Source organism: Oxyura jamaicensis, chromosome 2 (genome assembly GCF_011077185.1).
Source record: "Oxyura jamaicensis isolate SHBP4307 breed ruddy duck chromosome 2, BPBGC_Ojam_1.0, whole genome shotgun sequence".
Classification (NCBI taxonomy): domain Eukaryota; kingdom Metazoa; phylum Chordata; class Aves; order Anseriformes; family Anatidae; genus Oxyura; species Oxyura jamaicensis.
The window spans coordinates 5,277,781-5,299,589 of record NC_048894.1 but is presented as its reverse complement, the minus strand read 5'-3'; the positions used below and the strand labels follow the sequence as shown (position 1 = coordinate 5,299,589).

Here is a 21,809-nt window from a genome sequence, read left to right as displayed (position 1 = left end):
ATGGCAGCCTTCTCCAATTAGCCAAAAGACAAGCAGCCTTCAACAACCTGGCTTCCCACACATCACCTACTCTCTGAGCACCCACGAACATCCTTCTCCTAACAAAAGTACTGGGCTGCAATTCCACCTTGCCCTGTGGGGAAACGGGGAGATGGGAGCTACGCGCTGCTGAAAGCTGGAGAGCACAGCTACGAGGCATCAGCCCTTCCCTGGGGAGGGCTGGGGAATCCAGGGCAAGCACCCTCCGCTCCTGCAGTCCTTTCATTTCATGGTCAGGAGGACAGCAGTGACTGCCCTGGGACTGAGATACCACTTTGGGCTGTGTTATGGGGCAGTTTACCACCACCCTTTCCCCTCCCCTTCCACTGCAATGGGACACCCAACTCCCTACCCTCCCATCAATATAAGCCCCCAAAGAAACCACCACACCCAGAGAATGCAATTCCCTTGGGCCCTTCTGTGGTCCCCCTGTCCCTCATGAGCAAGAGGAGGCAGTGTGGGGGCTCACCTCTGCCATGGGACGGCCACCCCTCGTGTCATCCACCAGCTCAGCGCCGCGGGTCTCGGGCAGCAGGAAGCAGAGCAGCCCCCCCAGCACGGGGGCACTGCCGAAGATGGCCATGGGGACGGCCCGGTGGTACTGCTCCAGGAGGCGGATCAGTGGGGCGATGATCCCCGCCACCCGCGCCGCCATCGAGCACAGCCCCACGCCGCTTTGCCTGCAGGAGCGAGGGGCACTGGCAGGTGCGGGCCGGGCTTGGTCCCCCAGAGAAGCAGCGCGACACCACACAGGGAGCACAAGGGGCAGACCCGGCAGCCATGTCATGATGTCTCCGCCCTGCCCTGTCACCGGCATTACCACCACCGTGGTGGAGTGCCATGTCCCTGTGTTCTGCCCCAATGAGGGCTTGCCATGGGGTGGGGATGGCCACACAGGAGAGCTGCATGCACCCGTGCTGCCTTCTTCCGCCATGTAAGTGCTGCCTCGCTGAGGGGACAGGCCAAGGGGTAAGGGGCAGCCATGGTGGCCATGTTGTGCCACTTCTTCTTGCCCCTGCCCAGGGACTGAGCGCGCCTGTGGGCCCAGCCAGGCTCTTGTCCCGCCATTGCCACCACCGCCAGCTACGGTGGGGTGCCACAGCCTGTGCTCCTGTGAGGAGGCTAGCCCTGTGGGAGGGAAGCCATTAAGCCTGGAGAAACCTCACCTGATGACGGTGGGGAAGAGCTCTGCGGAGTAGACGTAGGAGGAGGAGAAGGAGGCTGAGGCGGCGAACTTGCCGATGGTGGCCAGGACAGTGATCACCACGGGCTGGTCTGAGGGGAAGAGAGAGTTGCTGTGGCTTCCACAGAGAAGGTTCAGGCAGGGCTCTGGGGCTCTGCAGTTGGATTATTTTTTGGGACAGCTCTTTCTAATGGACTTTGCAAGGAAATCTGCCAACTAAGCTACTGGATACCACTCCCAGACATCATGTCCAGAAAAATAACCTTTGGACAACTGGCAAAGAGAACCCAGATTTGTTTCCAGCCGTGGAACATTTTCTAAATCTGCGACTGGAGTGAGTTGCTGAGCTGCTGTAGGTCATTGGGAAGTTCTCACTTGGAAATATCACGTGTATGAGTTTGAAAGCATCCTGAAAACCTGCTCTTTCTTTCAGCCTTGCTTGTATCACCAGCATAACAGCAGGGGCAAAGGTACAGACTTATAGGCACTGTGTAGGTAGAAACAAATAAGGGGGGATAGATTCTAAATTAGGATAGAAAGGGCCGGAGCATGCTTTTGAGTTGGGAAGAGGTTGTTCACCTTCGGGGATGCCAACAATGATGAGACACATCACACCAGCCAGCAGCAGCAGAACAGCCTGACATTTTTTCCTCCCAAACCACTGTAGCAGGAAAATGCAGGAAATGCGAGCTGGTAACTCCACTGCCCCAAAGGCAAGTTGTGTGAGATAGATGTCAAGACCAAAATTTGCCACACTGAGGCTCAGACCATAGTAGACTAGGCTGTCCACAAACCTGAAATTCAATGGAATGAAACATGCAATCAGATGGATTTTCCATGGATCTTTTCTTCAAAAATTAGGCTACTAAGACCACACATAACTTATTTAAATTCCCAGGAACCTCTGTTTTGCTTCTAGTCACCACCTGTGACAATTCTGTACAACATAGTTAAATGAGGTAAAGCAGTACGGACACTGATACATTCAGCAACATTTATTTTTCACCCAGAATTTCTGTGGGGACACAAAACTACTGCAGAGCCTAGGGACTTTCATGAAGCCAGAATTTCCTCAGCCTTTCTCACAAACCCCACAGCATCTGGAATAATTGGCTTCTACCTACACACAGAAAAGATAGATCTGGTCCAGTCTTGGGAGACAGAAAGATGGCAAATGCACACAGACATGAAAAAAAAAAAAAAAAAAAAAAAAAAAACAGACTTACATGAGGTGAATTTACAATTATGAGTAACCTTCAAGCCCTTTTTTTCTTCACCCAGAAGCTAGGAAAGAGGGAACCAGGCAATGTCTTACCAGGCACACGACATGATTAAAGTCACCTTCCGGATGTGCTTCTTCCGAAAGAGATCCAGAAAACGTCCAGACTTGGTCTGTGTCTCACACTTCAGCTTCAAAATTCAGAAAGCCAGAGAGTCAGAGCAGACAAAGGAAACTCATGGCTAGCTGTTTTTCCAGCTGAAGACAAAGGATAAGCTCAGTGGGACAGGCTTGTGACCCAAAGCTGCTGCGGGAGGGACAGCAGCCCAATGGGGCTCGGCTCCCCTGCCTATGGTGTAGCTGCCCCGTGCAATAGTTTGGAGACTGAGAGGTTCCTTGGGATGAACACTTTGTCAGTGCAGGGTCCTTGGGATGGGAGGGGCTGTAACTCCCCCCCTTTGGGCCTTTAGGCATGGAAAACCACAGAGCAGGGACCCCATGATCATCTTCAACACTTGTGTAGCCTTCAAAGAAGAAAAGCCCATCCCTAAATGATGCCAGCGTTCATGGAAAGATGAGTCCAGCTCCAAGGAGTGCTACTAAGCCATGCTCAGAGGCAGGTCTCTGAGGATGAACATCTCCCAACACTGTTTTTGGTACCTGCTCAAGGAGTCCCAGGGGGATGGTGCGCTTGTTGATGGATGCTGCCTTCTGAAGGACCTTCTTAGCTTCTTCTATTTTGCCTTTTGTCACCAGCCACCGAGCTGACTCTGGTAGCACCCTGCCAAGGAGATGGAAGTCAGCTGTGACCTGCTGACTTTGCTCAGAGCCCATCTCCCTGCAACCAGGCCCAGCAAGTAATGGCCACAATGTGTGCCAGGGGGTCTAAATACCACCTCAGGTCAGGCTTCCCAGGGCTACGTTTAGGCCACATCTGAGGACCTGAACCAAAGCAGCTGTTGCTCTCCAAGGCCCAGTGACCCACGGAGATGTGCTGATCTCTGCAGAAACCCCTCTGGCATCTGTCATGCCTGCAAGGAGCGTACTGCCCAGTGTCACTTACCAGATGAAGAAGAAAAGGGCAAATATAGGAGCAGATCCTGCAATTTCCAGCAACCTCCAGTTACGAATCCCATAGCTCAAGCCAGCCAAAATCATTTGTCCAACAGCGAAACAGCAGTGAGTAATAAGCACTGCACGTGGTCGATAGGAGACCCCAACCCATTCTGTAGCTGAAAAGAAGGATTGATTTTGAGGGTCATTAACGTGAATGATTTCCCCTTATTCAAGCAGTGTGTTTCTCTTCTCCAGGACCTAAGGAGAAGACACCAGCAGTCAGAACACTGATGTCTAACATATGTGCAAGTCACCAGTGTTTCATGAGTTGCATCACCTGGGTGTCCTGTCAGCCATGAGTATAATTAGGGTAAACTACACCAGCCTTTACATGGTCTTCATGCACCTCAGCTCTCTACTCCCAGCATCCAGATATCCCCTTGCTGGGGCAGGGATTGGGGCCCATCAATGGTGTCTCAGAGTCCTTGGGCTCTCTCCCCATGTTGAACACCTGATCTAGGAGGCAGTCCCCTTGCCCTTGTTGTCTGAGCATGCCTTGTGTGGATCTCACTCAGGCTTGGCTAGATGCCAAAGGGCAATGAAGATCAAGACCTGTCCTCACCCCTCTGTATTGCCTCCTCAGCAAACCAGCTGTAGAAGCCACTGAGACGTGTCAAGCTGACTGTCCTGCTCATGTTAAAACATGAGGCATTCATTCGGGAGGATGTTTTTCAGGATGTACTGAATGACTTTTTATTTCTTTGCAGGCCATTTCTATTGCATCTTGAGAGCCCACATCTATCTGCCTCAGGGCAAGGGCATCCTACTCACCTAAGGCCAGTAAGGTCATGGTGATTCCTGACACTGAAGCCCCCACAACACATCTGAAGGCCATGTATACGTAGAAATGGGGCACAAAGGCAACTCCCAAACCAAAAAAGCCCTGGAGGAAGATGGAGATCAGAAGGACTGGCCGGCGGCCGATCCTGTGGAGGAAAAAGGAGGACACAGTTGTATTCTGGAGAGACCCCTTGGGATGAGGTAGAGCCTGGAGGGATACACAGTGATTTGGAACCATTCACACATGCTTCTCTTGAGGGCAATGAGGATCAGACTACTCCCAATTTACACGTGAAGCACTCTATGCAGACACTTTGCCCTCCTCCGTTCCACTCCATGTCCACACAAGGCCTAAGGACTTTGATCAGGGTCACTGTAATTTTGTGACAGTCACTGTAAGTGAGGAGCAGCGACAAAATGCACGGTGTTGTGGCCAGCCAGTCCTGGAGTAGAGCACAACACTACACGCTGCTGGTTTAGCACAGACCATGGGCAATTCCTTGTGTCTCCTCACCTGTCACTTAGTGGCCCAAAGATCATGGCTCCCAGGAACATTCCCAGCATGTAGACAGACTGCGAGATGTCATTCAGGTCCTTCCTGTCACACACGAGGTCGAACTGGAGGAGGGAAACACAGCTGCTTTTGCTGCTGCCAGGTCCCAGCTGAGCAGCTGCTTTCTCAGGACAGGCAGCATGTCTGGCCCCAGGTGGGGACAGGAGGTGGAGGCCCGGGCTCTCAGCCTAGCCCCTGGGAGCAGAGATCCCTCTCCCGAGGACACAAGTCTCTGTCGTGTGTGTGAGCTGCACAAGTTGGAGGTGACAGACCCCTGGGCACTCAGTGATGCCCCAAGCACCAGGACCTGCAGGAGTGCATCAAGGCCAGGCAGCCCAAGGGAGCCTCCTGGTCAGGAAGTGTTGGGTGAAGTGGGGTCTTGGAGAGGGGTCCCAGCACCTGAATGCCCTTGGCTGCAAAGGCCGGGCAGGGTGGGACAGGCTGGAGGCAGGACACATGGCTCCAGGGGAGCCGAGGAACCTTTGGAAATGCTTGAGGATGGGCTCCCTCATCTGGTTTTAGCCCAAAGGAAGGTACCCAGGAGAGTGTTGGAGCTGGGAGGGAGGAAAGAGTGAGAGAGGAATGAGGGAGGAATGTGGGGAGAAAGGAAGAGAGGTGCAGAGAGGGAGATGTTGGGGATGCCAGGAGGCAGGGCCTTTGCTCATCCGCATGGCCCATAGGGACCACATCTTGTGTAAGCCCTGAAGGTCTGTGATGGTCCCAGAAAACTCAAGGGCAAATTAAAGCTCTTGGAAAGTAACTATATTTCAGAGGGAAGGTGATGTGAGGAGAACCAGGCAGCAGAAGAGGGGAAACTGTGGCAGGGAGACCAAAAAGGTCCTCCCAGGCCAGGTACCATGAGTTACTTGGGTGCTGGCAAGGGGCTGTCTGGTGGGCAAAGCACATGCTGGAATCACCCCCACACCGCCTCTGCCTGCACTCCCCTGGGCACAAACATCACGGTTTGCCTGCACACGACCTCGCAAGGGTCTCAGCTGAGTCTGGGGGATGGAGCCGAGTGTTCCCCAGGAAAGGCTTGGTGTAAAATCTCAGCCCAGCTGCACCGCTGCTGCCTTGGCCTTCCGCAAAGTGCAGGACAGGAGGCTCCTGTCCATCCCTTCCCCTCCACGTCCCCAGAGCATTTACAGACCTCAGTGAGCAGGGACGGCTGCTGTGCTGTGGGGTACACCCAGCCACTGCTGCACTCCTCCGTGGCGTTCAGGCCGTATGCCACGATGGAGTCGAGGTCCCAGTCCACGGGCGAGTACATGGAGCACTGCTCGTACGCTCCGTCCGCGTCGCGGGGCAGAGTGAGGTTCAGCTGCTCCTCCTCGGTCAGGTTGGGGCCGACGGCACGGATCCAGCTGGTGTTGCAGTGATGAGGCAGGTTTGGAACCATAAAAAGCTGGCAAAACTGGTGGAAGGCCAGGCTGAGGCATGGGAGCACGGAGAAGAGCACCAGGCGTTTCTGAAATGTCCCAAAATCCCCAACTGCCTTCAGAATTTCCCCGATGCCTGACATTGTCATCTGAGTCGGGAAGAGGACAGTGTTGGGACAGACTTTCCTACAGGCTGGAATTAATGTTTAATCCTAAGATAAGCTCTGCAGACGTAGGCAGGCACTACAAATATGTAGTCTCTTCAGGAGAGACTTAACGCCTGATGTTTTACACGTCCCAAGTACACTGTGTAATACATTAATCATTTCTGGGCCACCCACATACGGTGTCTGCTACTGGGTAAAGCATGCAGAACCAACCCCCTGTTTCAGGAGATCTGGATCATGCCTCTGCCAGGGCCGTGTGGCAATGACACGGGGGAAGACCGAATTGTCCAAATCAATTGCAGGTGCTTGCTCTACTCGAGCGAGCAAGGTTCACGGAGGCCAAGACAGCCCAGCGTGGTGCGGAGCTGGGAAAAGTCCAAGAAATGGAGTGATGCTAACGGCTGGGCAGAGCCAGAGAGGAGGAAGGGCAGTCAGCTGGCTGCCATCCCAGCCGACAGGAGCCTCCCTTTCCTTCATCTTCTGTGGCTTCCCCATGTGGCCACAAGCGAGCCCCGCATGGGACACCTGCCCTTCGCACCCAGTCTGGGCCAGCCCACAGCCTGAGGAGCCTGCATGCAGATATTCTGGGAGGGTGAATGTGGACGGTGAAAATACGGCATAGGGAAATAGTGCTTTAGCTAAGTTTTGTCATCTCTCTGCTCCAAATGCCTTCCTGCATGAACACAGCCATTGGAAGTGTGAAACCAACTCTGTTTGGCCTGTCCCTGAAGCAGGAGCACCGTTGGCCCTCAGGTGAGACCCCATGAGATGGGGCTGGCTGAATAAAAGCAGAATCACACACGTCCAGGAGCTCAGGAGCCTTTAACAGGCCTGATCCTGCCATCTCCCCGGTCTGTCTTCTTCTGCCTCTGTGGTAAAAGGAGTTCTGGGCCCTAAGAGGCCTCCCCTGCCCTTTTCTGCCAAAGTCACACTGAGGCATGGAAGCCAGGAGAACAGCACCAGCCATTTCTGAAACATCTCAAAACCACCAACTGCTTTTAAAATTTCCACAACACCTGTCGGAGGCAGCAGCATCTGCAGACAGCCTTTCCCAGGGCCGGAACCAAGACTTAAACCCAAGATAGGCCCGGCAGCTGTAGGCAGCCACAAGGAATCGGTAAACTTGAAGGAAGTGCAGTGCTCGGGGCTGGAATTTGTACTCACGCTGCGCTCCCATTTAATGAAATGCAAATTTCAAGAGGTGCACACCCTCCAGGGCAGGGAACTTTCCGGGTGCAAATTCATCAGCTGGGAGGAGATTGCGAGAAGGCGATGGGGAGGTGGTAAGGAGAGAAGGGAAGCCCAAAGGAACAGGCAGCACGGCCAACTGGTGTGGACCAGTGACCCACAGGAGGGCGGTGAGGTCCTGGTGTAGGGCAGCTAAAAAGCTTTAGGAGCATCCATAAAGGGATTTTCTACAGAGGCTGGGAGGGGAGAGCACTGGGATATCAATCTCTGGGGCTTCTCGAGTGAGGTTAGGCTGATGCTGGAAAGGCTGTTAGGATGGTTCGGATACAGGGCTTGAGATTCGGTGACCAAGAACATCCCTTCCCATCGCACATCTTAAACTTGGACGTTGTATTCACCCAAGATAAAGTTCTCTGGATCTGTAACTAAGGAGGAATGCCTAAAGAGAAATAGATGCAGAAAATGGAGAACTAAAGCCGGAGAGCCCTAGCAAGGGAAGTTAACAGAAGACTGTAAACTTAGAGACCTTTCCCTTCTGATACGTCCTTCCCTCGCAGCCCAGAGCACGATCGCCGGCACGGGAGTGTGCTGCAGCAGGGGATACCGGTGTCTAGAGAGGAACAGCCTAAGAGCAGTCAGGAGGATGAGAAATGTGCATGTATCTGGGCTCTCTCACCTTCGATGCGTTTTGTTGAGGTCCTGGCTGCACTTCAGATGTAGAGGGAGGACCTTGGAGGCCCCTTTGGATCAGGTCTGCCTTCGAGAAGTTGGAAAGAACAAGTGTTTGGAGGTGGAGAGGAGGGAGAGCAGTTTATTCTCCAGACACCTCTCAGGATATAAATCATCCCACTCCAATACACCTCTCAGGATATAAATCATCCCACTCCAATACACCTCTCAGGATATAAATCATCCCACTCCAATACTGTTCCTGGCCAGGAGAAGCTCATCCCCAGCTGCACAGGGCGTGCAGGGCTCGGAGCAAACCTTTCAGCTACCAACAAGCCCCGAGCATCCAGCCCTAAGTGCCACCCTGACCCCAACCCCACGCAGACTCTCACAGACCATCACCATCGAGTCCTCCCGGGGGTCACCAAGCCTGCCATCGCCCAAATAAACGTATCAGGTGATGTGGATGCCACTCGGACAAACCCCCAGCCCCCTCCCCAAGACACACCAGCCAACTCAACGACACGTAAAGCACACGCCGAACACACGGCAATGGACAATTTGTTCTTTATTGATTAAAAATTAGAGACATGCAGTAAAATACAAAGTCCAAAAAAGGAAAAAAAAAAAAAAAAAGCCTGAATATTTTACATCTCTCATTATAATCTACAATACACCAAAGATGTGAAGAGGATCCGTTTTCATTAACAGAGCATTGTCCTTAAAAGTAGGAACTTAAAATTACCACCTGCTTTCAGGTTCGGATCAGAAATTCGCACAAAAAAAAAACAAATCCTTAATGACACTGGAAAACAATTATGAACAGCATTGGCACTTACTGGAACAACATCAGAAAAGACAGTTGTCTAGCACTGTAATAGCCCAAGTAAAAATTCTGGATTGCTACCCAAAACGCCTGGAGAGCTACAGAGCAAATGACATCAGTTTCTTGCTTATTTTCTCCCGTGAAGAACTAACGAGCCCTGGGTTAGTGTGAACTCACACTCGAAGTCCTGGCTTTGGGAAGGTGGGGAATAACTTAATAAATAGAGGCTGCGTTGTTCCATGTGAGCGGTTCGAGTCCTACCTCTCTCAGCACCAGTACGCAAATGAACCAGCAGGCCCCCAGGGCGTGCAGGCAGAAGGGAAAATAATACTGTACCAAGACTACGTCCTCATCAGCCATGGGGCGACACGAAAAATCAAGGTGCCAGCCTGCTTTTCCCCAAGCCAAGAGGCTCACTGGGGGAAGCCGTTGGGAGTGCTTTGTGTCGAATAACAGAAGTGCCAGAGCTGGCACACACGTGTGCACGCACACGAGCGGCCAAACCCAGCCCCCAACAACTCCTGGCACCCACCTCCTTGGCTGGTCGGGGCTTCTGCTCAGCACCCTGGGGTGCTCTCACTCCCAGATTCTCCTCCTCCTCTCCTTCCCCTTCACACTCACCAGTCACGGGGCTGCAGAGAGCCGGCAGCTCCATGGGGACAGAGCCAACACCCACCTACAGGCTAAAAGGAACGAGGGCGGTATAAAAAGAGCATGCACAAGGCAGGGAGCTTCCGCAGCTGCTCATAGAGGAAAAAATATATAAATATAGATTGTTCATCAGAAGACTTGGAAATAAAAATAAGTCCTGATTGAACCCAGTCATTCTGCTTTAACACTCTGTTTCTGCATTGTTTGTGGCTGATGGAAAGCAAACACGTTTCCATCTGCGTGTTAAATTACAGGCTTCTAATTTCTGTGTAGAAAACACTCCAGAGCCAATAGCAGTTACAAAGGCCAACTGTGAAACAGTAGGAAAAAAAATCAACACCATTTATTATTCACATATTGCATTACAAGTGTCTCTTATCAAACGCAAAGTATAATTTATATTATTCATGTAGAAATTCAAATTCAACACCACATAGAAATACAACCTAAATACGTGTGTGACAGGGTTTCAGTGACATCCTGATCAAACGGCGAGGCTCGGGCCGCCGCGAAGGCTGACGACCCAAGCGATTAGTGCAGGAGGGACACAGTCCGGTGCTCGCTTGCCCAGTAATACCACTCTACTGGCAATTCCTTATTGCTGTAAAACACGACAGGGATGGTTCCACGGGTACCAGTTTGCAAAGGACTGGGAAACACGTCGGGGAGGACTCGCGCAGCCAGGCATAACAGACCGGGTCTCGAGAACAGTTCCAAGTGCATCCTTTCCAAACGCAGAGTGACACAGACCTCCTCTCCCTCTGACAACGAATTGGTTTGTTGATCAGCTGCAAGACCAGTGTCCAGGCAGCAGTGCCTCATTGTTCTGCTTTACGGACCGACTACATCTAAGGGTGCAGGATGAAGGACGTGTTTTGCGGAAGGACTGCGTAACGTAAATCGGCAGGTTCAGCCCTCATGCCACGCCTGGCACTCATGTGGAAAGAACCCAAATGGTAAAAAAAAAAGAAAAAAAAAAGAAAAAAAAAAAATTAAGGCAGTTTACAAAGGGAAGCTGACTTCTAACACCTCGAAGTCAAGGAACTTCTCAAAAACGCAAACACAAGGGAAGATGGCTCTCCCTCCTGTGGGTTAAGACTTGGCTTGCTTTCTTAGGTGCAAGCATTCACACCAGCAGTTTTAAAAATACAGCTGAAGAGAAGCAGATTTCTCAGCACTCCAGGTGACCCAAACAACATGTACATTGGTGTTTCAGATGGAAGGAGAAGGTAAAGAACAAAAAAAGATCCATTCAGTATTAAAACTTGTGCAAAAATAGCAAGTGAAAAAAAAAATGAAACCACATGTAAGCAAACATTTAGGCGAGATCATCAGAGCAGTGGAACCCCCGCTTCGTACTCAGTAGTATTTTTCTTTAAAGTAAGGCAATAATAAAACGAACATGCAGGCAATGACATGTTGGATCTGCATGTTTGAGATGACATACAAAAACATGAGACTTGTTTACAAAAGGTGTAAACGCCATCGGTAATTTCAGGAAGGTTTGTGATCCTATTAAGGAAAATGTTAAAGCTTCTAGGAAGGGGGCTGTAGTTCAATTCTTTGGCAGTAGTGGTTTTTTTTAGGCTAACAGAAGCATTACGAATATGCACATGTGGGTTCTCTGTTGGGAAACATCTCCTGGGACCATTGTTTAGCTGATGCTGAGCTGTGCAAATCCTATAAGTTTGCCATCATCGGGAATATCTGAGCCTTCGACACCAGACGCCTGGAACACAAGGAACAGAGATACAAATAGCACCAGACGTGCTCTGCCCTGATAGCCGTGCTTCCTATCACAACGAGGTACATCAGATACAGTCTGGGGAGGGAGCAGTTATAGGACAGCTTAGTACTGCATTCAGTAGCTGGCCCTACCCAAAGTTAAATTGTTTTTTCCCCTTTTTTTTGGAGCTGGGAAGGGCTGGGACTGACCAATGCCTGCTCTGACTAGGGCTATGTGCACTAACCAGGGAGAAAGAAGCAAAACCAACTTATTCACGGAACAGGTCAGAAGTAACATAATTCACTGCTTTCACTACCAATCATCTGGTTACACCCTTGCTGTCCTATGCATTTCACCATCTCTGAAGATTTCATCTGCTGTTACCTCTCCTCTTCTAGTCTATCTTCTCTTAGCTGTCCCCCACCGCAGATTTCTTCCTCAAAGACCCTTCTCCCTTCCCCATTCTCCAAGAAAGGAGTCAGTGGCACTTTTTAGCCCACTTACCTGCCCTGAAGTACTGGTGACATTTCTGGGCTAGTGTACCTTGGAAGTGTACCCTCCAAGCCCAAAATACCCCCCAAAACCTTCCTGTACCATTTTGCTACCTCTGGTAGCCAGGTTAGGGGGACGCCTGCGTTAGCATTAGATCTGAATGGCATACATTAGATGCCTGCAGGAGACGATCACAGGCACCCCGATGCAATGCTTTATCTTCGCGAGTGACAGCTGGTTCAGTTAGGGAACGGGAATAAATACCAGTTTGAAAGTGACGGATCTGTTTGCCTGGGGCTCTTCCACAATTTTCTGCAAATTAGCTGCAACTGAAATCACACACAGACAAGAAGAATGGGCAAATATTAGGACAGGCTAGAGAAAAAACATCCCAGAGTCATAAGGCCTCTTTATATTACTCCAAATTAGAACGGCTTAAAAAGATACAGAAAGTTGAGGCTTCCATTAGACTCAGTCTATTTCAATCTAAACCCTTTAAACGGTGAAAATGCTGTCGCTAGTTACAATGCTGCTTTTTCAAAGGCAGGTTTTTCCTCAAATTGATGGGGTCAGCAGTAATGAACTACCCGACTGCACCTGAAAACCCAGTTTCTTCTGCACTTTCAGCCTTTCCAGATGCTGCAGCCTGCGTCTAAGGAAGTCTTGCTGTGGTTGAAGTACGCAGGTACTGTTAATGGCTGAAAGTTTTCCCTGCTGCATGAAGGGACACATTTGTTCAGGAATCTGTTGCTGGAAGTAGCTATTCACATGCACTCAAAGTGCAGCAACACATGCTGTTGCCCTAGGCCAACTGCACCGGGTGCGCGTGCGCTTCACACTTCCTTCCACAGCCTGCCTTAAAATAAAGTAAAATAAGATAAAGCCTGGCTGATTCCAGTCCCAGACCTCTCTTGTACCGAGCCTCTCGTGCAGCGATCTAGCAGTGCCTGTGTCAGATGAGATTGATTTAGCTGCTGCACTGATTAGCCTTCATTTTGCATTACAAGGAACGTTTGCTTCATAATCTCTCCAACTAGATCATCTGCCTGTGGACTGACGGTTGCCTAAATGCACCAGCACAGAACTGCCACTAGAATTAAAATTAACAGCAGTTTGGTGGAGCTGGTGGAGAAGAGGACAGAGGCCACAGAGCACTTTCCTCGTACCCACTCATCGGGTCACTTTAAAGATGCGGAAGTGCCTGAAATGGTTAGAGCAGAAGAAACCGTTCGTACTTACCTATTACCAGATCTCTGCCATCAACAAGCCCTGCTGAAATTAGTTCTTGAGACACACCATCAGCAGTATCTGCAGGGGAGCAACACAAGAGCCAGTTACCAGGCAGAAGAAGTTGTCCAACCGATGGAGGGGAGGTATCACGCAAACCTAAAAGAAACTTGTAGAAACCAAACGGCAAAACTGTTCTTCATGACCTTCCACGTGGAGGGCACAAGCCCAGCAAACTGCAGTACCTGCGCTTAGATGTTCCTCAGTCAATTCTTCTAGCTACATGTTTTCAAGAGGGGAACAAAAGCCACAGAAGGGCAGGGGAAGAAACCCACCCACTTGTGGATGTTAACTACCCTGCTGCCCCCAGCACTGCAGCGAGGCAGCTCTGAGCTACTCCGTAAAACGCAGTGAATTCACTGAAAGTCTGAAACTAAATTCAACTCTGTAAAATTCACTGAACGCCTGTGCCTGGGTCGTGTCCGTGAGCGTTTTACAGGAGACTTCTCTAAAAGCAGTGCTCCAAGCACCTGCTAACAGCCCACGTAAGGCAAGCCTTGGAATACCCTTTTAGGAAAGCATCACGGAGAGACACTGCTACAGACACAACTGAACAACGCCAAACACAGAAGATCCCCTGCACCAAGCCCACTCTCGCATGCAGGACTTTTCACATCAGCTCACCTCTCCCTGGGGTAAATTCAAATCGGATATCGTTGAGTTCTTTTTTCGAATTCCTGTGGGAAGAGGAAAATTTTATATAGAAGTTACATTATGCAACTGTCCAGGAAGGACCGGGAGGTGATGCTCAGAAGTCCCAGCACCTATCAACAACCAAGGAGGTGAGAGCCAGGTTCCTTAAAAACGAAAGGCCAACATGTAGGATGATGGTGGAGTGCGCTTACAACCCTTTTTCTCCTTTTTGTAGGGACATAAACCAGAATCCATGGCTTGAACTGGATAAAAAGCTCTTCAGTCTCAGAACTGGCTGATGTCTAAAGCTGTGCCTCAATATCCCGACGATCCACAACACAAGGACCCCTGAATCCCTGACCCCCTTTAGGGAACCCGGCTAATTCCTTCCTTCCCAGCCCCTCAGAGTACGGGGAGATTTATACCAATACCAAAACCTCTTTCAATCTAGAGTTCTGGCCAGGCTGAAGAAGCAGCTAAGATGAAAACTGCTTTTCTCAGCCCCAGTTTCACGAGGGTGGATGAAATCCACGCTGACAAACAACACCTGGCCACCACCCTTTTCATTGAAAGGGCAGACGGCAAGGCGCACTACAGAAATCTTCCCATGGCCCTCTCCCCAAAGGCTCGCTTTACCAGAACAGGTCAGTTTTGTGTCCTTACCTTAACCTTAGTACGAGGCTGATGGGGACTTTCGTATCTTCCTGTACCGGAGCTGCAGCAGGGGCAGGTGGGGCCTGCAATAGGATTACGTTATTTTAAAACAAAGGCCTCCTTTCTCTAGTATTAAAACTAGAGATAACCTCGAGCAACTATAAGTACAAATTAAAGTTTAACCCATCGTTGGAGCCACAATGGAAAAACTTCATGCTTAAACAGGAGGCTCTCTGCAATTGTCTTTAAAAGAAGAAAAGCTCCTGAGCTACGAGAAATGTCCAATCAGCAGGAAACTTCAGAAAAGGTGCTAAATGTAAAGAGACTGCTTGCTTGGCCTCAAAAACTAAGGTTTTGGGGCACTCACGACAGCTTCAAGACCTCACGTGTTTTAATCCCTGCCCCAAAATATCTGATTTTAAAAACTGATACAGTTGTGAAGAGCACCTGGGGAAAAATAATTGGTAGATTAGCATGTTCCTCAATTACTTTTTAGTGAAACTGAAGACTTCAGGAGCATCTAGCAGTGAATTCAGAGCTGCCTATTCTCACGTCTAAATTACCTCTGAGTAATTATTGCTGCACGCAGTCAAAGCGTTTTATAGTGCTCAGCAGCAGACTTCCAGTGGGAAGGATCCATCTTTCTAACACTAGTGATACTTCCAGTAAAGTACTAATTATCAAACTCCACAAAAAAGAAATAAAAAACAGAAAAAAGTCAATTACTCTTCCACTGTGCAAGTCATCTGTGCTGCACGTGCACAGCCCGGGGTTTTACATCTGCAGGAACAAGACAGACAACGCCTGGCTGATAATTTAAGCCTAGAAATCTTGACCAAATTCTTTTCCATCTAGATCGTTTGCTTTTTCATGAGAGAAAACGATTGCCCTTTGTTTAAGGGGAGTGTTTTTACTCCGTCTGTTGGTGTTCCCGTGCCACGAACGCGGCTCAGTGCTACCGACCACACTCCTGGTCCTGCTGAAGCCTGAAGAAGTTTTACCAGCTCAGTGAAAACACAAAAAGAGCCCACAGAGAGCCCGGCGGTCTGCAGGAAGGTAGCCAAGGAGTTACAGGAACCGAGGGAAAGCTATGAAGAGGTGCATGTTGACACAAAGAGCCGTGAAGAAGAACGGAGTGACACGCTATAGGGAAGGACGCGCTGACACAGGGGTAGGGAGTTCACCTCAGGCCAAGCTACCAACAAACGAGCTATTGGGGACGAGTGGCAGGGAGCAGGATGCTCCGCTAGTGCAAACCAAAACACTTCGGTTGAGGCCAACGCTGCTACATCAATTTACTGAGCTGACAAGTCCCGGCCTTCACTGCTGCTGGAGTTTTCAACTGCTGCATAAAATTCAGGGATTAAACACTGGCCCCTTTTCAAGAGATTTGAAAGGATTTGATTTAAGCGTTAACGCTGCTTTTAACGTAGCCAAGAATGTGACAGCCCCCAACCCTCCTGGTTGGGATAATGACTAAAGCATCAGCTTTAATGGCTTTGTAAACAGGAACATGAGCTGACTGCAGTGAAGTGACACACGTATCTTTTCGCTTACTTTATAATAAAAATAACGAAATGTTTCTAGGAAGGAGTCATTTCAGTTATTTTTCTAACCGACGCTGCCAAGTCTCTTCCCTCTGGGTCTGCCAAGGGGTGATGCTATCTTGGACCTCTTCAGCAGGCACAGCCTCTGCCCACCAACAAATATGAACATTAGTGTCTTTTATGAAGAGGTGCCATCACTCAGAAGCCTGGCAAACTCGGCGGTGCTTTACTCCAGCAAGCCACAAGACGTGTTCCAAGTATCTCAGCAATGATTTGGTTTGACCATTTTTCTCTTTTTAAGCACAAGTCAGTGCTCTCTCCCAGCTTCAGCACGTCTGACCTATACCCTACACTTTGAAGTGATGTAGCTAAAAATTAAGCAGGGGCTTGTCGAGCTTTTACATCCCCTGTTCTTCCCCTCAAGGCTCCATTCTCCCCTCTGCTTGAAATGGATGTTTGAAAGCACCACAAGATTCACAGCTTCCCAGAGTTTCTCTGCTATTTTTCACTGCTCCAAGGACAGTTTCAGGATTCCTGTTTCTTCTGAAGCCAAGAGAACCTGGATGTTCTGGTTTCTTCTTCTCATTCTTCTCTCCACTCTTATCCCATAGACAGCAGCGATGCTGAGACACACGCGATCAGAACCTGTTCGAGCTGCTCCTCAAACACACTGCACCTCTTTAAACACCAAGAACAAGCAGCTGCCCCTGAAAGGACTCTCCCTTCTTACCTTTAACCCTGCCTCAAGCCAAACATTACACTCCCTGAAGAGCAGAAAACCATAAATCACTGCTCACCCCCAGAATAGGAACAAAACACTGCTGAGCCCAGTCTTTTTTTTTTAAAAGGCTGTCTTCTTTTTTGCGAAGCAGCAGGCCAGCTGTCTCTTCTACGCAAGCGGCAGCGCTAACGCAACCCCAGACAAGCAATTTCCAAGGCTTTAGCTCATTTCAGCACGTCTCGAACAGAACAGTGAAGTGTAAAGCTGAAAGCTGGCATGAAGGCTGTCAGAGCTCACCTGGGCTGCTGCTGGGGCTGCTGGAGGAGCCTGGCTAGGTGGAGGTACAGCAGCCTGAGGTTGTGCAGGTACTTGTCCTGCAGCTTGAGGTAGTTGAGTAGGTGCCTGTGCTGGAGCACTGAGTGAAGGACCCGGCGGCTCGGCTGATGGGAATAGCTGCAAGCAAAAAGGTGTTTGAATGAGTTAAAAAACAAAAACAAACAAAAAAAAACAACCAAACCTCAGAGTTCGGACTCAAGCATTTGCTTCCCACAAAGCAATTGTTTGCCACGTAAATCACGTAGAGAAGTTTAATGCCAAAGGTATTCCCAGGCCCCAAGGACACTAGCACTGATCCCATGTTAGTGTTCAAGAGGTTTAATGTTTCCTCATGTCCAGCGACCCTCCTGCCCTGCCATTTTCTGTTTTATTCACCAGTAAAGAAGGATAAGAAACCAAGACAGCAGCATGACTGCATATCTTGCACCAAAATTAAATACTGCTGCTAGCAAGGCTGGATGCATGTAGACCATATCCTACCTTGGAAGAGAACAGCCCTATCCAGCAGTTTTCCCTTTCTCAAAATCTGAGGCACACTTGTATTTTGTAGTAGCCATACAGTCAGAGCAGAGCAACTCTGCTTTAGTTTGTACTTCTCTTCAGAGACCACAGCCTAGCAAAGCTTTTCAGTATCTATCAATAATTTATCTGTTCATAAAGCAAATGTCAGAGTCAGAGCACTGTGGTACTCAGCAGAAAAGTGCATCCAAGGCACAGTGCAAGTTCTGAAAAAAAACAAGGTGCATAATATAATCGGGGTAAATGAGTAACTTTTTTTTTAACCTCTTGACTTATTCAAAACAGAGAGTTTGATTTTGGCATGATAGCCAAAGAGCTGTAAGCTTGATGGCTTCTTCAGTGTGCCCTCCAACTTACTCCACTCAATTAAAGGAAATGTAACTCACCTTGCACGTTTAAAAGCCTGGGCATTAGACCTTCAAACTACGATATAAATTTAAGGGATGTATCACAGTGAAGAAATTCAACCCAAACAGATCCCAGTGTTCAGCTTTTTCTTTCAGTTTAGACTTTGCTTAACGTTACACTCCCAGAGCTGTAGTCTTTCTTATAATCAATCCTTGGAAAGAGGTGAAAGTAGAGTAGGGCAGCCTAACCCAAAATGAATTTCTAGGAGACCAACCTCTTTAGATCTTCCCAGACAGGTAGGGAAAGGAAAGACATGACACGTTCTCTAGAAGATAAACAGTTTCTATCACTGAAAGATAAGATATACTAATATTCATAATGTAAGGAACACAGGGCAGAGCTGAAGGCAGATTATGAACTGCAACTGAGGTTTTGTTTATGACCTAATTCTGTTAGAGATTTATTTCACAGTTTTGAGCACAGGTTCCAAAGCAGGGAATTAGATCATGCTCAACAGATCTTTAACGGTTTTTAAAGAAATCAGAACACCGTTGTTCTGTTTAGATTCTTCTTGCAATCAATTCGTCTTACAAACTTTTTCCACAGCGAGTAAAGGTGAAAAGGTATGCACAAAACCTATCTTAGAATGACCTCTTAGCATTAAATAGCCAATGATTAATTTTCTGTGGAGGTTTTCAAGCACAGCTCAGCCAGATACTAGCTTCTAGTTTATACAATATTGTTTTCAAAGGTTAATAAAAACACACAACACACTCCTTGTAATAGACGTAACAAGAAATCATCATTTCAGGAAGACGTTTGCATTTAAAACTTACCTCTGAATTCTGTACAGGTTCTTTCACTCTGGGAGACTGAAAAAAAAAAAAAAAAAAAAACAAGAAAAAGTTATCATTGCCTTGACAGAAGTTAAATTTACTGACCAAAAGGACTTTTCAGAGCCACACTGAACAAACGAAACCTACGTTGTTTTCAAATTACGTAGACATAATAAGTTTCATAATAAAATGGAGGCCACAGAGGCCAACCTAATCATATCATAATACCTCGAAACCTGCAGGATTGCAGCTGACAAGCAGTGTATTCACTACTTAAGCTGCTGTAATTATTAACCAACAGCAAAACCGAGTGCCCTCAAAGATCATTCTGACTGGATCGAATTGCTCGCGTCCTGAGATGGCGAAATCCATTTTAAGCTACCCAAGTCTTGGAGAGAAATGTAAGCAACAGATCTGCCTCAGCCTTACATGTGCTGCTTTAGAGAAAGGAATCTCTTGCCTCCTTCTTCTCGCCCTTGGACTCTGCACCATGCTGAACTCTCCATGAGAGAGAGCAGAAAACTGACGGCCGTGCCCGAGTTCAGCAGTGCAACCAGAGGAATGGAGAGGAAAGTGCACTCAAAGCAACGTGGCCAGGCCTTGCTTATCAGTAAGCAAAGACAACAAGCATCAGTTATTTCACGTGAACAGAAAGGAACTGCCAAGTATTCCAGGGAATCTCTGTAATTAAGATATCCTGCAGCTCTGACTCCCAACGGATCAATTACTACCTGGAGATAAGATAGGTGGGATGGCTTGGTCCGTGCTGGGATTAACAAATTAAATCTTCTTTCTGTGCCTAGAGGTCTAAAAGACAGGTTGTGGTCAGGACAGGACGAGTCTGACAGAAGAAGAAAAGTTTCATTGTGCCACTGACTTGAGGCAGTTTATGCAGTAACAAATGCCACTTAACCAGTGCAGGTCAGGACGATTTGTAATGGATGACCCAGAGGCATCTCCTGAGAGAAAATAAAAGGTTTTATTCACAGAACAGCCATTTGCAAAAAGCCTTCTGGACTGGAGGAGAGGGAACAGTTCCTTCCCAGTGACCAAGTGAGGACAGTGTCAGGAAAAAAAGTCATGCAGCTGGAAAGGTAAATGCTGAAACCCAACCTGGAAGGGTAAAGCCTGAAACCAGTCTCGATATGTTAAGCCTTCACGTGACAGTGACCAGGAAAAGACAAAAGACGTGGCATTGCTCTCCGAGATAAATAGCCACGCTCCACATCTGCAGGCCACAGCTTCAGTGTTGTTCTTTCAGGCAGAAAGTTCACATCTAGAGTACCCGGATGCCTCAAGGAATAACTACAGAGAGCTTGTCTGAAAGACCACAGCGTGCCAGACACTGCACAGGCAAGTTTGGAGACACTGGCCCTGCCCCACAGCTACCAACCAACCCAGATAAACGGCAGACAGAGGTAAACTAAGGAAAAACGTGAACAGGCAGAATGGAAATATAAGATAAACATCAGAAGTCATTTATTTAAGGCACAAGTAGGATGGCTTTGGGGATGTGCTTAAATATATGAATTTACTTTTGCCAGTGTAACCCAGGAAGGGAGCAACCAGTGAAATGTGACCACACCACACGCTGCAACACAGATTTATTGAGTAAAGGAAGGTGAATGACTTAAAAACCCAGATAATGTTTTTTTTTTAAAATGCAGAGAGCAGGGAAGGTCAGCAAGGATTCAGATATAAAAGGTAAAGCTGACCCAGCAAGTTCGCATATTCAGTCAATTAGGCAGAAATTTCTGGTTCCGTTTACAAGTATTTGTCTGCTTTGAGGTGCACTCCTAGCAACAGACTTGCAAAACACACATTTGTACATATTAATTTCACCCTATTTTTCCTGTAAAGTGGAAACAAGCAAAAAAAAAATACAAATGCTTTAAGTATAAGCTTTTCTACAGGATAGGACTGAAGTGTTTTAGCAAATGAAGTCAAGGGGCAAGCTGTCCTTTAAGGGTGACTGCAGTAAAATGCAGGTGCGGTTAGAATAAAAGGTGACACCTAGTGAATGTAAGTCATTCTATTCAACAATTTATTTGAAATTGCAATGGGATTACAGGCAGGTGGAATTTGTACGGTGTTCGAAATATGGCCAAAACGCAGCGTTACCACTAGGCCTCAGTAACACCCCTGTATTCAGAGCAAACGTTGGCAGTTTAGATCCAAGCCTTAAAACTGCCTGAAAAGGGATCAAATGCAAGGATGCAGAGGCATTCCTGCTCTTTCACCTGAAGAAAATAACTCAAAAGCTGTGCAGAGGGAAGACACCCAGGGAAGGACGCAGGGACCTGAGCAGACAGCGCGGTCCAAGATGCCTTCCTGACCTCCATACTGGAATTGGCCTCCTGAAGATCTGCGTTGTATCTAGACGGGGTGTCCCCGAAATGGCAATACACTTCTACATTTAGAGTAACTGAATTGAGACCTGCTGCTCCAACAACCATCCTTTGTTAAAAGACTTAAGGCTTCTTGAATGGAAGGCCTACAAGTCAAGGCCAAGCATGGCCTAAATGAAAGAGATCAGAACAGACAGAAGTACAAGGAGCTATGCCAAAGCTCCAGAAAAGTAAACTCACTTGAAAAGGAGCTTGTAAACATGTGGTTTTGTCTGTGTGAAAGGAATGAAACAATTCAGTACTGTTCAAAACGCAGTTAGCAGTGGTAATTCATGGGATTCTGAGCTTAGACACAAGATCGAACAAATTCTAAGTAATCCCTGAAATAGAGTTAGGGTCTTTTACAGTATTCCTTCCTAAAAATCAATCATTGTACCCTACAAGAGTGATTTAGAAGATTTGAGCTTATAAAGGATAAAGAACAAGAGAAAATGACCTCAAGTTGTGCCAGGGGAGGTTTAGGATGGATATTACAAAAAAATTCTTCACTGAAAGGGTCGTGAAGTATTAGAACAGGCAGCCTGGGGAAGTA

At 48.2% G+C, this 21,809-nt stretch overlaps 2 protein-coding genes across 2 annotated transcripts in view; both read right to left on the bottom strand.

The window, feature by feature from the left end:
* Window positions 1–2,533: 2,533 nt before the first annotated feature.
* On the bottom strand, window positions 2,534–6,412 carry LOC118163174 (solute carrier family 22 member 13-like). The gene is made up of 6 exons (XM_035319679.1): window positions 6,041–6,412; window positions 4,852–4,955; window positions 4,329–4,483; window positions 3,505–3,673; window positions 3,102–3,222; window positions 2,534–2,632 (listed from the first exon to the last, which is right to left on the bottom strand). Exons 1-6 carry the CDS (start codon window positions 6,410–6,412, stop codon window positions 2,534–2,536), a joined length of 1,020 nt encoding a protein of 339 aa, XP_035175570.1.
* A 2,432-nt stretch (window positions 6,413–8,844) lies between these two features.
* OXSR1 (oxidative stress responsive kinase 1) overlaps window positions 8,845–21,809 on the bottom strand; it is an 81,839-nt gene continuing 68,874 nt past the window's right edge. The window contains exons 12-18 of the mRNA XM_035316363.1: window positions 18,870–18,905; window positions 17,128–17,283; window positions 14,572–14,645; window positions 13,900–13,952; window positions 13,228–13,296; window positions 12,253–12,317; window positions 8,845–11,499 (exon numbers count right to left, since the gene is read on the bottom strand). Coding sequence (XP_035172254.1) covers window positions 11,425–11,499; window positions 12,253–12,317; window positions 13,228–13,296; window positions 13,900–13,952; window positions 14,572–14,645; window positions 17,128–17,283; window positions 18,870–18,905 — 528 coding nt within the window. The 3' untranslated portion in view covers window positions 8,845–11,424. The remainder of the gene's footprint in view (window positions 11,500–12,252; window positions 12,318–13,227; window positions 13,297–13,899; window positions 13,953–14,571; window positions 14,646–17,127; window positions 17,284–18,869; window positions 18,906–21,809) is intronic.